General features: G+C 33.4%; 1 protein-coding gene across 1 annotated transcript in view; it reads left to right on the top strand.

Annotated features, from left to right (window-relative positions):
• The window catches only part of Apoltp (Apolipoprotein lipid transfer particle), a 2,496,658-nt gene that overhangs the window by 2,164,064 nt on the left and 314,018 nt on the right, over positions 1-18,576 (top strand). The window contains exon 34 of the mRNA XM_089596186.1: positions 10,117-10,508. Coding sequence (XP_089452312.1) covers positions 10,117-10,508 — 392 coding nt within the window. The remainder of the gene's footprint in view (positions 1-10,116; positions 10,509-18,576) is intronic.

Genomic DNA, 18,576 nt, shown 5'->3' with positions numbered 1-18,576 from the left:
ATGATGCTAAGTGCTTATGCACCAAGCAAAGTATTTCTAGTTTAGTTATATACATAATAAGGAAGTAAGTACTACTACCTCTGAAATGCTACTCTTATCTCACACCCAATACAGACACGATAAATCAATCAAACAAGCAATTCTGTCCAGACATCACATCACCACAGAATGAACTACGAATATCCTACATAATCATTAATCAGCTAAAACAACATTTAAGTACCCTTGAATCTCAGCTTACATCAAATTAATACGCTGAAGGCATCGAGAAAAATTTTTTAGGCGATTTCGACACTGATAGGCCAACAGAAATTGATGGATGTAACATGTATGGTCTTGACAGATTAGAAAAAGGAAGAGGTAAAATAGCATCCTTTGTTGAATCATACTTCTTGGAACGCATACCCATATAATTAGTTCGGCAATATGATAACACACCTGAATTTCTAATGCTAGAACTGAAAATGGTGACAGAAAATAACTTTTTTCAGTTATTTATAGACGTCCAAGTCAAAAAAATTGGATATAAATGAAGTATGTGCAAGCCAGCTACAGTCAACTATAGTAGTTAATAGTTTATTAACAGTTTACTTGATACTAAATTTATATAAAAACATGCCTGTACAAAGTCATTTACAATACTTTCATAAGACTGAATCAATGTGTACAAATAGTTAATAATTTTATCGAACTAAGAACATTTAAAAAAAAATACTTTTGAAGGATTTTTTATGTAGAATGCTATTCTTAGTTTTTTTTTGTTTTTACATTATTTATTACGTACGTAATTTATTAATTATAACATCCTAAAAACGATCTGCAATTTATTTATTACTAAACAATTTCTCAATTAACTGCTACAGAAAAAATTGTTACAGACAGGATGAAATCAGGAATCACCCAGAGGCAAATTAGAAAATAAATTAGACTTTTTTTTTTATGTTAAGCAAGAACAAGAAAAATATCCTCCCCAGATGTCAACATACAACCTCCTGTTTAGTACACAGTTTCTCTACCACTGGAGCTACCGAGGAGCCGTACATTTACTCGCACCGTAGGCTTAGATAAGTTCCTATTCTAAATTTTTGAGCTGTTCTAACCTCATGCTCGATTTCAATAGGTATATCGGAAAATGATTCTAATATTTGTATAGATTGAATATTACTCAAAGAGGTATACAAATTATATTGATACATTTATCTTTACATGGCACATATAAAAAAATTAATTGTTAATGTTTAACTCTAAAGTATCCAGATCTCTGAGTCAAATGCACCCAAGAAATAGTAAAATTTATTATCTTATTAATTATATAATGTTAACATTATAGATGTGTAGCATGATATAAATTTCACATAGCTGTTTTATTGAGCGATAGGTTAATCACTTAAACTAATCATTATGTCTTTTACTCATGACACTACGTCAAAAAAATAAAAAACAGGGTTTTGTTCTTATTTATCTATCATTTTATTATTTATTCATCTCCTTGAGGTCTGAGGTACATCCCCAAATGTAGGCTCAGTTAATAATCTAAAAAAGTATTATTGGATAATTCTCCTTTTTCTAAGAGAATTGTTATTTATGTTATAAATTTGTTCAACTGTGTTAATACGTAAAATAATCTTGTTATTAATGAAGAAAACTGCAATTATCTTTCAATTACCCTTAAAAACGTAATCCTGTTTATGTAAATTATTACAGAAATTGATAAAACTTAGAAATATGTTAGATTCCAGTAACCTGAACTCACTTGTTTTCAAGCATATGTTATAACACTTAAAGAAGAGACATATGAGACCAAAAAAAAGTAGTTTAACACTTATTATATGGAACAGTCATGAAAAAATCCCACAAAAAATGTTAAAAATTACACAAGTAGATAATTTTTCGATGGTGAAAAAAAAATATTAGTAGAGTAAACCCTTAAGGTTTAAATCAATGTTATTATACTTTTGAGCGAGCCATAATAAAAACAAAACCAAAGTTATACGTTTGAGGTTAGCTTGGCAAGTTTTAATTTTAAACAAAACAGACAAAATAGAGTAGAAAAGACAGTGGTACTCACAAATTATTTTCAATACAATGGCACTATATGCATACACTTTTAAAATTCATTTAAAGATGAAAACAAGCTTTAGAAATAAAAATCAAGGGCAACGCCCTTAACTCGTGCTCACCACACGGAGAAAGAGTTGGTGGAGGTGCTGTGCGTGTGGTAATACAGCAGCGTTCTCTCACATTGATTTCAGTGCTTTTCTACTTTTCGGAGAGCACCTCTCCCATAGCGTACCGTGGCTGCCCTCAAAAGTGGGAGAGCTACTGCCCCACTCATGCAGTAGCGCTGTTGCTTCGTATGGTGCAGTTACTGTACTTAATATCTGAGACAAAGGCTTTCATATCGACAGAGAAAGCTAATCACTTTAATATAGCTCTTCTTTGAGTGCAACAACACCTGATGCATTAAACTTTTGGTTATTATTTTGACGAAGATGAAAAGAAGCAGCTTATGTGTTTATTTATGTGTGCATGTAAGCAATTTATCAATATACATCAGAATCACCAATTATTCTGGTAATATATGAATGAGAAATCGGTTATCTTTAGAAAAGGTGGAAAAAGCCTGTATATTTAAAATATAATTTGCACAAAAAAAAATTAAAGAACTATCTCATGTGTGTAGAGAAAAAGAGAGAGAAAGAGAGAGAAATGTATACACCATGAGTTTATAGTTCATTTATATGTATACACAACATAAGTATCTATGCACTGAGCAACTCTCCCAGTAGTGAGAGCGTATGTATCACATAACGTATAGTAGAGTTACTTTACCACTTCTTACATGGCAGAAGCACTCTCACTAAGCTGGCGCTGCTACCGTACCAAAAGTGGGAGCGTAGCTTTCCCACAACGGAGAGCCTCTAGTCAACGCCAACGGAGCTCTGCGCTCTGCGTGGTTCGTGCAGCAGCCATCTGTTATGAGATAGCACCTCTCCCAACTCTTTTTCTGTGCACTTATAAAGACAAAGATATGGTATTAAAACGTCTTTAAGTGTCGTTTAACCATTATTCAAACCATCACACTAAATTGAATTTTTAATTTCCATAACTACAGAGTTAACTAAGTACATTAATTGTATTGAGGATCTTCAATTTTTATTCATATTCAAATTAAGCGTTGAGCAGACATTTTTACTTTAACTACGCTACATATAGACTAAGTCTAAGTCAGTATTTACTAGCCATATATACACTGTACAATATTTCGTAGCAATAATAATTTATGGGTTGATTTCACTATAAAGGTTGCCCATCTCGCCTCCTTCGAGGCTCCGTTGATTCTCACCGTTCCGCCCACCGGCACAACCGCATTACACCTCAGTTTTAGAAACCACGTTGCTCTTTACTATCAGCATTGCACGGTACGCATAGCACCCAGCAGCTTATGAGAGCTCTCTCAGTCATTGGGATACACGAGAAATACAACAAAGAGACTTGCAAAAAGTGGCTAAGCAGGGTCTCAAACCATAGCCCAACAGGTGGTAGGCAAGCTCTTTATCACTTCTCCACTAAGAGTTCCCACGCAACAGTCCCAACGATGTGTGTTGACTACTGTGACTTAAAACAAACTAGCTGATATCACACTGTTGATGAAAAAGGCCTAATAAAATAAAAATACATTAGGCATATCAACAAAAATTAAGTTTGGAGTAAATAATAGCGCCATCGCTATTGCCAAAGCTTCGTCTCTTTTTTAAACATACCTTGTAGCGCTCCTAGGCTACTGGATACGTTACGCTACTATATATATATATATATATATATATATATATATATATATATGTAAAGAAAGTATACTCTCTTTAAATACAAATAAAGCGTGTCCTTTGATAGGTGATTGATAGAGGGGGTAAGGATATTGAAGGTAAGAAGTGAAACAATAGAGAAGAGAGAGGAAAAGGAGTAGTAACAGATATAAACTCAGAGAGAAAGGTAGTGCGAACAAATAAGGATCAAGAAGCAAGTGAAATATAAAATTACAGTCTTCAGTGTAAAATATAAAATACAATAGAGATAATAGACTTATATTTTCGTTCCTCTACTTTTTTCAGGTAAAATTACGCTGTAAATATTGTAAATATTGTATAATAATTATTAAATAAACTCTACTTTTTTCAGAGTAACAAAAATTAGTTAATTTTTCTCGTATCTATTGTTATAAATATAAAACATTATAGAACGAAAATATTGTCTCAAGATAACAAAAATGCCAAAATTAAGATTTAATTTTGAAGTTGTTTCCTCACCAAGTGATAGCAAAACAAACATAACAAATATAACCTTCATCGAAACGGAAAAAGGAATACAGTATGCTATACCACGGCAATATCAAAATATAGACAATCACACAGAAGTCAAGAAAACAGAGGTATTTATTAAATTTAAAAGTAACGCTAAAAGGGGTACACAACAGAAGTTATGGATAGGATTAGATGATGAGTTAGCAAAAGTATATATAGATGAAATAGGAAATTTTCAATTTAAGAATGTATATTTAAACGAAATTGAAAAAGAAAAAAAAATAATAGAAAATCCTGTAGACATAAACAACTTGATAGAACAATTATTAACAAACAAACAAAAAGATAATAGCAAGCTGAACTTAAAAAATATATCAGAAAAATTTATTTTAGAAAAATTTAATGAAAAACAGACGAATATAACTCAATGGATGAATACATTTGAAAAAGAATGTGAAAGATTTGAAATTATTGAAGATAATACAAAAATTGAAATTTTAAGATTATTTTTAGATAAAGCCTGCATGGACTGGCATTATACAGCACAAACAGAATTAAAAATAAATAATAACTGGCAAGAATGGAAAGAAAAATTTCTAAAAACTTTTGCAGATAGAAGTTGGAATTCATCTATATATGCATTGTCCTATAAATATTATGAAGGTTCATTAACAGAATATGCGATAAAAAAAGAAAGATTATTAATAAATGTGGACCCAAACATGGGAAAAAAGACAATAATAGCGTTGATAGTAATGGGTCTGCCAGAATGGATAAGAAATAAATTAGATAAAGAAGAATGTGTAGATTCAACAATATTAATAAATGAAATAAGAAAACATGAAAGTTTGAACAAAAAAATTATAAGCAAGAAAAATGATAATAGATACAATTATAAACATAAAAATGAAGAAAAAAAACCGTGTCAAATATGTGAGAAAATAGGAAAATCCAACAGATTCCATCCTGAAGAAAAATGTTGGTTTAAGAATAAAGATAAAACAAGAGTAGTTGGGGCAAATGAAAGAATAAATGCAGATTTATATACAGAAGAAAAAAACGAATAGAGACACCATTGATTAAAATACCAATATTGTTAAATAATAAATTGAGGGTTATAGGAACATATGATTCCGGGGCTCAGATATCATTAATAAATAAAAGAATAGTTAAAATACAAGAAGAAGAAAAAAATGTAAACAAAATATATTTGAAGTCAGTCAATGGTGTCAGCGAAACAAAAGGCTTAATAAAAGTGAAAGTAAAAATATTCGAAATAGAAGAAGAAATAGACTTAGATATAGTGGAAAGAGAAGACTTTGAGGATATTATAATAGGTTTAGATATGATAAAAAAATTTAGACTTATACAAGATGAGAATTTAAATATTTCCCAAAAGAAAAAAATAATCAAAGAAAAAGATCAACATATAAAACAGAATTCAACAGAAAAGGTTACGGAAGTAAAAATAAACTTTAATGAGCATGTGACAGAAGAGGAAAGCGATTTACGATTAGAACATTTAGAAAATAGTAAAAAGAAAGAGATAAAAAATATAATTAAGAAATACAATTCAGTCTTTGCAAAAAACAAATATGACATAGGGACAGTTAAAGATTATGAAGCAAGAATAGATTTAATAGAAGAAAAATACTGTAGCAAAAGACCATATAGTATACAATAGAAGATAAAAAAGAGATAGAACAACAAGTAGCAAAATTACTTGAAAAAAAATTAATAGAAGAATCGTACAGCCCTTTTGCAGCACCTGTTACTCTAGCATTTAAAAAAGAAGAAAATAAGAAATCAAGACTATGCATAGACTTTAGAGACCTAAATAAATTAATTGTACCGCAAGCACAACCTTTCCCACTAATCGAAGATTTAATAACAAAAACAAGAAACTGTAAATTTTTCACCACCCTAGATATAAATTCGGCTTTTTGGTCAATACCTCTTAGAATTGAAGATAGAAATAAAACTGGTTTTATTACACAAGATGGACACTACCAATGGACTTGCCTTCCGTTTGGCTTAAAAACAGCACCAGCAATATTCCAAAGAATACTAAGCAACATTTTAAAAAAAAATAATTTAAAAAATTTTGCAGAAAATTACATAGATGATATACTTATATTTTCACCAACTTTTGAAAAACATATAGAACACATCAAACAAGTTTTAAACGCAATATTAAAAGAAGGATTTCGATTAAAATTTAAAAAATGTACATTTGGTTCAAATTCTGCAAAGTATCTCGGACACATAATAGAAAATAATACCGTTCGTCCAATAAAAGATAATTTAATAGCAATAGAAAACTTTCCACAACCAAGAACCCAAAAAAATATTAGACAATTTTTAGGCAAAATAAACTTTTATCATGAATATATTCCGAAAAGTGCGATATTATTAGACCCACTCCACAAATTACTTAGGAAAAATGAAAAATTTATATGGACAGAGGAATGTGAAAAATCATTTCAACAAACAAAAAAGTTACTGTGCTCAAAACCAATTTTAGAGATATTTGACCCAAACTTAGAAATAAAACTGTACACAGATGCATCAATAGAAGGAATAGCAGCAGTGTTTAAACAAACACAATTTGATGGAAAAGATAAACCGATAGCATATTTTTCAAAAAAACTAACAGAAACACAAAAGAAAAAAAAAGCAATATATTTGGAATGTTTGGCTATAAAAGAAGCAATAAAATATTGGCAGCTGTGGCTTATTGGAAAAAAATTTATAGTATATTCAGACCATAAACCATTAGAAAATCTAAATATTAAAGTAAGAACAGACGAAGAACTAGGTGATTTAACTTACTATTTATCGCAATATGATTTTACAATAAAATATATCCCAGGAAAAGAAAATATAGAAGCAGACTGTCTTAGCCGAAATCCGGTATTAGAACCAGAAATAAATAACGAAGAATTTTTAAGAATAATAAATTTAATAGAAATAGATGAAATCAAAATAGATCAAGAAAAAAACAAAGAAATACAAAAATCAAATAAAATGTTAATAAAAAGAAATGAAATTTTTTATAAAAAGAGTAGAAAAAAAGAAAAAATAATACTATCAGAAGAGTTTAGTAAAAAATTGATTAAAAAAATACACAAAGAATGGTTTCATATTGGAATAAAACAAATGATGACTAGAATAAGCACAAACTACACAGCGAAGAATTTAACAAAAAATATAATCAAAACATGTAGAGAATGTAAAATATGTATAGAAAATAAATCAAGAGGTCAACTTAAATACGGCCAAATGTCACATTTAGGCCCAGCAAAAAAACCTTTTGAAATTGTCTCAATAGATACCATTGGTGGATTTGGAGGAAATAGATCAACAAAAAAATATTTACACCTCCTAGTAGATCACTTTACCAGGTATGCTTATATAATAACATCTAAGACACAAACGGCAAGTGACTTTATTAAACTAGTAAGAAAAATAATAGATACTGAACAAATAGAAATGATTTTGTCAGATCAGTACCCAGGAATAAACTCAAAAGATTTCAAAGATTTTTTGGAACACAATAATATCAAAATAGTTTTTACAGCTGTTAATGCGCCATTTTCTAACGGATTAAATGAAAGACTCAATCAAACAATAGTTAATAAAATTAGGTGCAAATTAAACGAAAACCAAAATAAAAAAGCTTGGACATCAATAGCTCATGAATGTATAAAAAAGTATAATGAGACAGAACATTCTGTTACAGGATTCACACCGCAATATTTACTAGATGGGACTGATGTAAGCATAACACCTCAAGAATTAATAACAATAGATAACAAAGACATCTGGCTAAAGAATAGACAAACAGCAATAGAAAATACCATTAAATCGCACAATTATAACAAGAAAATATTTGATAAAAACAGAAAAAATCATATATTTAAAATTGGAGATCTAGTATATATAGAAAATGGAAACAGACTAAATAGGAGAAAAATGGATAGATTACGAATTGGACCTTATGAAATAATAAATAAAATTTCAGAGTCTATATATCAAATAAAAACAGAAAAAAATAGAAAACCAGATTTATTTCACATAACAAAATTGGTTCCAACGAATATGGAACTAAATGACGACGATTTTAGTGAGAAAGAAATGTAAATAAAACAAAATGCAATGAGATGTTCCAATTTTCGGCTCATACGGAGGGGGGGAGATGTAAAGAAAGTATACTCTCTTTAAATACAAATAAAGCGTGTCCTTTGATAGGTGATTGATAGAGGGGGTAAGGATATTGAAGGTAAGAAGTGAAACAATAGAGAAGAGAGAGGAAAAGGAGTAGTAACAGATATAAACTCAGAGAGAAAGGTAGTGCGAACAAATAAGGATCAAGAAGCAAGTGAAATATAAAATTACAGTCTTCAGTGTAAAATATAAAATACAATAGAGATAATAGACTTATATTTTCGTTCCTCTACTTTTTTCAGGTAAAATTACGCTGTAAATATTGTAAATATTGTATAATAATTATTAAATAAACTCTACTTTTTTCAGAGTAACAAAAATTAGTTTATTTTTCTCGTATCTATTGTTATAAATATAAAACATTATATATATATATATATATATATATATATATATATATATATGTATATATATATATATATACATATGTATATTAGGTTCAAAATGCATCTTCATTATGCATATTTGTCCATACAACCAGTGATTCCTTAACATGTATACGTAGGTATTACAACGCCTCTACTGGAAGTATAAAGTTGCGTCACATGGTTTTAGCATGTAATCTGGCCAGCTTCGTTGTTAGAATGCTTGTATAAATGTTGTTTGTGCGCCAGTACAGAGTAGATCGTATGAATGAGTTAATAATTTTACTTGCATATTAATTGTTAAATCTCAATACTGTGTACCACTTTCGAAATTTCAACTAACAAACTAATACATAATATTAAAAATCGATTGGTGAAATTCCTGATGAATCAATTACAAAATTTGTAAACTAATAAGTCAGTTACTTGTATTTGGTGTTTTTTTCTCATTGATTAGGCCTTGTATTATCACTGATCCAAAATTTGAATCACACTTGTCAGCAAATTGCGATCAGTGTTGTGTTGTATTGTTATTTTTTAATGTACAAAATCTTAATGAGAACCATAATCGATCCAACCTATAGTTTTTGCGGTTAATGTTGTTTCGCAAAAATATCGCTCATTCGTTAACGTAATTCAATTAGGGACCTCCCTTACTCGATACAATGCTATAAAAACGCTTTATCAAAAAAAAAATCCTGATTTTTACGCATTCCTAATCCCCACGTCTATTAAGTATATCTGACTTTATTGTACTCTTGTAGCTCAAAAAAAATTCTCCCAGCAATCAGTCTGAAAAATACTATTCTACTCTGAAGAGTTTTGATAGGCATTCTTTTTGTTTCTAGTTTTACTTTTATGTTTTTTACCGTACAAAGCAAAGTAGGTCTTTTTTTCATTATCAAGCAAAACAATTTACGCAAAAATTTCTTTTCAAAACATTTTGAAAACCAAACTGTATTGTTGTAAGAAAATTTACTAATTACTGAACATATTGTAAAAGCATATGATAAAAAACTAGTAGTTTTTTAATTGTGACCAATTTGTTTGTGAGACAAAAAAGTATCTGTTACATTATGGTAGCCAAGGCTTTATTAATGTACTGAGAGTGGTCAAACTGGCTTAATATGCCCTAGTATTACTATAAATATTGATGTTAGTAATGAATTATATCTTTGAAATTAATAGTGATAATGCCTTTTATTTGTTTTGTTCATGTATAGGGGAAGCAGTACCAATGTCAACGGACGTTGTTTTTATTGTTGAAGCAAAAGAATGTAACCGTAAAATGAGACAAAATCGCAATATAGATGAGCTGATCATGTCTATTGATGAAAATTTAATTCAAAATAAACTGCACAATACTCGTTGGAGCTTGGTAATATTTGGAGGAGATGGAGTCTATAGTAAGCCTCGAAATTTTCGTATGAGTAACAACATATTCATACAGAACATTAAAAACTTCTCTGCCTACTTCGATCATATACCTGTTGGTAATGGAAGTGAAGATATATTTGAAGCTCTGTTATTTGCCTCAGAGTTAGTATTTCGAGCAGGAGTTTCAAAGACATTTATTTTATTACCTTGTTCTCATTGTCAAAGTGAAAGACAAACAGTAAGCTCAAGAAATTTTTTCTCAATTGTTTAACATAACTTATTATTGTAGTTCATATCATTATATCCATGCAAGTTTTTAAGTAATTTACTTTTTTACAAGGGAATTAACAATAAAATATTAAAATATATAAAAAGTAAACTCTTTTGCTATTTAACTGTAATAACTACAGTGAAACGAGTGAGTTTTGCAACGAACTATTGTTCTTCTACCTACTAAAAGAGTATGGTCACAAAATTTGAATATTTTACCAAAGTGGTAAAGCAATTCCCTGTAAATTCAGTTTCACTAAAAAATCAAAACATTCTTATAGATTAAGTGATTGTGATACATACTAAATTTTTTTTCGCTCTTAATTCAGTGCTTTTTTGAAAGAAGTTATCTATTTGCTTTTTACTTAAATGCAATTTTTTTTAACTAAGATACCACTTTCTTAGAAAATGTTTGTTAACCACATTATGATATTTTTTAAGATAAATTTTCATAACACCATGCCACTAAAATTTGATTCACACAGCTAAATCACTCTCAGACTTTATAAGAGAAACATTTTTTTATTTTTTACCTGCAACTTTACTACAAGAAATGCTGATATTTTTGAAGCTATAGTTCTTACGCTGAGCCTGGGTAGATAAATGTAACCCAGAAAAACTGACTTTATAAAAAATAGTGAGATTCCACAGTCCACACGTATTCTGAGCAAGAGAAAGAAAGAGAGAGATTTTGATTAAAAAGGTATTTATTCATGACAAGGGTGAAACACCCGAATGGTAAATCACCATGATTACAAATTAGTGTATTTCAAAATAATATGTACAATAGTGTTACAATCAATTGTTACAGAAATACAGGCGCAAATAAATGTACAAACGAATGCAAAACAGAATAATCTCTAATCACAAACAAACTGCTAAAGAACTAATAGTGCTTGAATGCAGTTATTAACATGAAAGAAAATGTATAACAAACAAATTTTATTCGAACTTAAGCTAGTTTACTATCGGATTATAAAATTGCAAGAACAAGCCTCGTGCCATGTTAATTCTCATTAAGTAATAGATACTCGTGCAAAGAGCTCTTAAATACGGGCAGGGGCTTAGCCAACCTAATGCGCACTGGAATACTGTCCCAAAACTGCATAGCCAATTGCGAAAACAATTGCCCATAAGAGACAAGAGCCGCACGAGATATCTCAAGTGAAGAGAGAACGCGCCTCTCGGAACGCCTCAGTTCCTCATTTACCGCGGGGAAGAGATCATGTAAGTAACCTGGTATCCCTGTAGTAAGTATTTTGTACGTACTGACACGTCTACTGGTCGCTTTCATTATTTGTAATAAAGAAAATAATAACGCAACCGCCCATCCCCACACAACCCAGGGCGCTTACTGGTCACTTTAAATATTTATAATGAATGAACTACTGACGCAAGCGCCTATCTCTACACAACCCATGGCGCTTACTGGTCGCTTTCATTATTCATAATAAACAAAGTAATAACGCAAGTCCTATGCGTACTATGACGCAGCACCGACAGCACAGAATTAATAAAAATAAGAAAAACGATAGGTCCCGTGGAGGATCCCTGCGGTATTCCCGAGTTACTAGGCAAGAAGTCCGTGGAAACCCCGTTTAACGTCAGCATGGTGTGAGACCAACTCGATAAATATGAGTGGAACTACTTAATAGTATCAGCAGAGAAGCCGATACCAACCATGGTACGCAAAAGCACAGCATGATCATTCGAATCAAACGCCCTTCGAAAATCGAATAAAACAAGAACAGTTATCATACCACGCTCTATACCCTGACGAGTGTCCTCGGTAATCTTCAGGAGCGCCGACTGCGTGCTACGATGGCATCTGAACCCAGACTGCATCGGAGATATTAAATTATGGCTTTCAAGGTAGAAAGAAGCTCTTTGCGCAACTATCACACCAAATACTTTCGCAAAGTGGCCCAGGTTCGCAATGGGTCTCACGTCATCAGGGCTGGCTGGCCGGGGAATCTTTGCCAAAGGAACAATAACCGACTTCTTCCATTCAATTGGATAACTACATGTTGCAAAAGATTGGTTGAAAACAGACGTTAAGAAGAGAACTACGATAGATAAGCAGCCACGAAAATAAGATAATGATAGGCCGTCAAAACTACGGCCTTTAGCTCGCGTCATACAGATGGCTATAGCCTGGTGAACCTCCAATGAAGATACGGGTTGGAACGAAAAGCTCACTCCATCAGCCGGGATGGCAGCTAAAATGTGCTGGAGCTCACTGATACCGCACGGCGGGCGCACATATGTGACGTCAGAGAAATGACACGACAGTACCTCAGGTGCGATACGAGTCAGCGGAGAATCAAAGGTACCACCCAGCAAACCGAATTCGTGCAACAATCTCCAACAAGTTGCTGAGTCGCGCGATTCCTCAAGTGAGCGCTGGAGCTGGTCATCACGCGCTGCCGCTAAGTCTTTAATTGAGCTCTCACGCAACGATATTCCGCAAGCCTCTCGGCACATCACATCCTCCTTACTTCCTTGTATAGTCTTTCACAACTCTTGCAACGAGCTCTTAATTACGGGCTGAACCATGGGGCAGGTATGTGACGGGTGCTGCGCTGCACCACAGGGGCATGGGCATTGAGGAGATGGAGCACGACACTACTAAAATCATTCACCAGAAGATTGACATCTAGAGGCAAGCTGGCCATCTCCACGCTCGTCAGCCGCGAAGGAATATTCATACAAAATGCTTCTCCATTAAAACTCCGAAAATCGCGTATGGTATTTTTCACTAATATAAGAGGCGCTGAAATATCATAGTCGACACATAGAAAATCATGACCATTTATACACGGGGCGTCAGATGACCAAAATGAGCTCACTCTATGCTCAAAATCCACCAGTACAACATCGAGCCAGGTATCGTTGGTAGCGCAGTGATGCGTAGCGCCAAAAGCGACAGCATACAAGGAATTTTCAGTAAGGAGGCCACAAAAATGCGTCCGGTAATAATCATTGCTTAGGAGGTCCGAATTCAAATCACCAGCAATAATAGCGCCTTAAAATCCGGTAGCCACACGCTGAAAAGTACTAAAAAATTCGGATAACACATTACTCTTAGGGCGTCGATGAACTGAAGCCATCAGAACGCGCGATCCAGGTGTGAGGCTAAGGTCCAAAATTATGTACTCCGTCTCGTTTAGTCTAGTGATCTTGGGGGGGGGGGGCGAAACAATACCATAGCGAAAGGTATTGCGCACGTAACATGTAACTCCATCACCCTGCATGTACGGACGTCTACCGACGGGCGCTCTCAAACATCTATCGTTGCGCACCAGATCGTACCCGGGGATGTTAAAGAGGGACGAACAATGATTTAGTGTTAGCCATGTTTCTGAAACCAAAAGGACATCGATGTCGTAATGCGATAAATAGTGAGACAAAAGTTGCAGATGCTCGTGGATCGAATTTGCATTTACATGAGCTATGTAAATGAAAGAGGACTCACTCCTGATAGACACCTCACGCCACCGTCTGGGTAGTCACATCAAGGCCGACAGATCAGCTTCGGTGAAAAGGGTTAGACGCTTAGAAGTGCCACCTCGCTGTACATACACCTCCCCACCGCGCGCCCAGACGTACGCATAGCCCAGTGCCTTGGCCCTCTCTTTCGTCTTCAAAAGCAAAGCATGAAAGGAGGAGGGCAGCATCTCGTATAGTTTTATCACACTATTACCGCCAATATTGTCAAACAATCGTGAAAATTTTATGTAGCCAAAGTCTTTAGCAGTTCTTAAAATAAAGTCCATGTTGCTATCTGATTGTAACTCTACTGCAAATGAGATAAGCGAAACGCTCCCCCCACCCCGCTCAGCATCAGAAGGACCTGACCCGCCCTCATGGCCCGCAATGGAGTCACCCTTAGTATACCCGCACAGAGTCCCTGCAGGTTCAGCAATGTGAGAAGTCTTTTAACAAGTTTGATCGATTCGACACCCGCACCTGATGACACCCCAGTCACCTTTAACTCCCTTGACGCAGTAGTGCTCCTACTCAAGTCTCTAAGACGCTGGACCTCCTTGCGTAAACCCACGTTTTCTTCTCTAAGCTGCGCGATCTCCCTAGTATTTGCGCTCACACCAGCCTTAACCTTTTCCACTATTGCATGCACCGATGACATGTGCTTAAGTTGGGCAGCAAACTGCTGCTGGTCCGTAAAAGACTCCCAGCCAATCAGGAGGCCATCACCACCAAGATTTTCATGAGCCCGATTTGTCCCATGCGTCGCGATGCCGGTTCGTCCAGGATTTCCCACCGCAGAAACGTCACCGCCATTAACCGACACCGCAGTCGCAGCCATAGACGGAAGGTCCAACTCAGAGGGCATCGCCACAGAAGGTCCAGCAATAGATAAATCTATAAATGCGCCGCCCGATAACCGAGCAGAATCAAAAGCACGCGGGCGTGAATCTACAGGGAGCTGTGATAGGTCACACGGCCGGGTCGATCCCAAACTCCTAGCCAAATTCCTAAATTCTCTTGTACAACAGGACTCTGTGCTTTTAACAGTGAGTAATTGTAAAGCACAGCTCTTACGGTAAACGCTGTTACACGTTGCACAAATTCTGACACTACTAGAAACTGATCTAGAGCACCTGGGGCACTGAGTAGTTTGACTGTTCGTTTAAAAGTATGTAACAAAAAATAACTACAAAACATAAAAAGTTAATTTTGCAAAACTGGCAGAATTTCAGTCAATAGAATACTAAACGCAGCTATAAAACGCTCGCACGAGACACATATATATTCAATTAAAAGGCTTGCACGAGACACATATACAGTAAGTTACATGCATTAAACTAGACACAACATTTGTACGAGATACTCGCTCTCCTTTTCTCTTACTATCTTATTTACTCCGAAAACAAATATAAACACGACATCCGACAATCGAACGGTTGACAAACATCAAGCTTACTAAAGCGTGCCCGATCGAAATCGTAAATCGTGATATCTATAGTGGTACGACCGTTGATAAAAACACTATCAAGTTAAATTTCAAAAATCATCAAAACTTTTACCAGATGTAACCACAGGTCAAGGTTACACATTAACTGAGCAAGGTTGTCCCAGGAGATGTCGAGCCAAAATAGCCAGACATGCAAGTCACACCAGATCAGTTAATACGCACCACTAATTCGAAACACCAGCACTTGCTCAGCAAAAGGCAATCAACAAAAGTTAGCAGTCAACATCCTGCGACCTCCCGGAACAACAGCAACCTGGAACATATCCACCTCCAACCAGGGTGTCGTGTGTGTGCACAGCAGGCAGCTCTGTATTAGAGTAGTGGAGACGATACTCAGCACCTCGCAGGGACACCAAATCAGGACGACAAAACACTGACGGCAGTCACTGAGGTTAGAACAGTACCAGGAATCAAAAGACCTTGTCAACGGGCACCAGGAAGCCACAAGCACCAAAATGCGAGGTGAGAGCTAGTCCTGGGCTCCGAGGAATGTATGTCAACTGGAAAGAACTCCAACGGAGGTATAAATATACAAAAAACTAATAAAAACCTGGAGTGGAAGAATTTTTTTGTACACAGCTACGAACCTTCGAAAGAGAGAGAGAGAGAGAGAGAGAGAGAGAAATGGAGCTGAGGATTATTGTGGACGCCTGTGCAAGTAGGGGTGTGCATACGTATAACAGGGTATAAGGTAAAGGTACTGGCGCTTGAACAATTATTGGTGAAATTTTGTTTAATAATTCATATCGAATAATATTTAGGAGATAACATAAGCATTTAAATTGTTATTTATATACTTTGTATCCTACTTATCAAACATTTTCTGTTTAATTTTATCCTAAGAAGAAGCAATTTAAAATAATTATAACTAACCACGTAATGTTATACCTAACGCTAAACTCCATTGAGAATGCATGTCCCGATAGTAGTACATAATGTCCCAAACGTGAAATGTCCACGTTATTTTAGTATCGTTTATGTGTTTCACCAACAGGATACCCGAAGTTTAAGGTTATGTTTTGAATCGTTTATATAATAAAACAGTCATCATGATAAGCTTTTTTTATTGTAATAGAATTAAAAATAGATAATGAGTTTGTTGATATAATAAGACACTACTTTCAAAATCTGAAATAAATTTTTTTATGACAAAATTCTTGAAAGCTTATTAGTTATTGACAGTTCCACCATTGAGACAGAACTTAAGAGTTTGCTTTGACATTGGAACTTGAACCGTACTGCGGTGTATTAATATATGTATGTATATTTATATTTGTAATTGCATGTACATACTTATAAGTTTATATACATATGTATATGTCTATGTATGTGTCTGACAGTAACTTTATATACATTTGTATTTTTATGTATCCATGTACACGAGCATGAACACACATACAAAACTATGTATGTATGTACTTTTAAATGTTATCGTAATATACACAAATGTAATAACACGTATTATATATATTGGACATTCCACGTTAACCAGGCCACCTAAGCGACAAAAAATCATTAAAACCTAGATATTATTTTTGGGCTTAAAATTTTGGTCTATCTATATGCTTCAAAAATTGACCTGGTGTTCTGAAAAATTCAAAATGGTGGATCCAATACTGCTGCCAACTATTCAAAAACAGACAAATTTGTAACAAAAAAATACTACGATATTCTGAGAGTTTTGGGGAAAAAATTCATGAATTTTAAAAAATTTTTTAGCTTGATGAAACTCTACAACCACAATTTACTGCATAAAACTTTTAAGATAATTAACTTTGACACTGTTCAATATTACTACATAACACAATGTATTAATACTTTGTAATAATTCAGTTTGGTTGAGAGGTTTTTTTTAAACATGTTTCATTATTTAAAATTATTAAATGGCATTATATATTGATATTTTTAAATTATTCAGTTCGTTTAAAATTTATTTGTTAATAAAGTATACGTTATAAATGTTGTTTCATCAATATTTGATAAAAGTTCTTACGTATTCTTTCTTAACAATACTGATTCTTATTTGATAACTTCTTATATGTATTGAAAAATTGTTACATAAATTTGTATATTTATTATGTATTTTTCATTTATACATTTGTATTTCTTGAAATTGAATGTTCATAAATTAAATATTCATACATAAACAAATTTATTTTAATACGTCTACGGTAAGAGATGACTGGATACTCTTAAAGAAGATATAAAAGTATTTATATAATAATACTAATAATAATTATTTTTCAATAAGAGGATTCCAAGAACAGTGAAAATGATACAAAGAATTAATAAATTCCAAGGGCTTACTGTTCAATCTTTTATTCAGTTGACAAAGTTTCGACTGCACTTAAGGCAGTCCTTCTCAAGTCTCTGAGTTAAAATAATTAGAAAGAAAATAAATGTTACAACAGCTACCATAAACTACAAGTGTAAACAATTAAATAGAATAAATGAACTTACAAATTATGTTGAGCAACGTCCACTTAATATTGAATAATATCTATATCTGCTCGAATATAACCGACTGGCTTTTAAGCTGTCTGAATATAATCTAAAGTAGGACTAGGTACATGTAAGTAACGACACACATGAATATCGAAAGATTGTATACATGTATAAAATGGCGCGAATTCAAACACACGATAAAACTCTATTTGTATTTTTAATTATTTTAAACAACGTTTGATAAAACATTTAAGTACTCTACTTAAATTATTTTTGTCAGTAATCTTATTTACAGTATTCGACTTAGTGATGTATACCATTTCTGATATTAAACGTCTGTAATAACAAATTTCTTGGTCGAGTACTTGTACTGAATTTAAGTCGAAAGTGTGGCCATAATCTCTCATATGTGTATACACTACAGACGAATCTTTCTTGTTTATAAAATCACGTTCATGTTCTTTCGTTCGAGTATCAACAGTTCTACTTGTTTGTCCCACATAATGTTTATTACAATTTTTACACTTGAAACCATAAACGGAACACACTTTGTCAGTGGTGTCAACGCTATCTTTTCTTAAATTATTTAAAAAAT

This window comes from Copidosoma floridanum, unplaced genomic scaffold (genome assembly GCF_036245765.1).
Source record: "Copidosoma floridanum isolate Cflo_tuat_1 unplaced genomic scaffold, Cflo_Japanese_pri ptg000004l, whole genome shotgun sequence".
NCBI lineage: Eukaryota > Metazoa > Arthropoda > Insecta > Hymenoptera > Encyrtidae > Copidosoma > Copidosoma floridanum.
The sequence above is the reverse complement of the archived record's forward strand: the minus strand, read 5'-3'. Positions and strand labels throughout refer to the sequence as shown.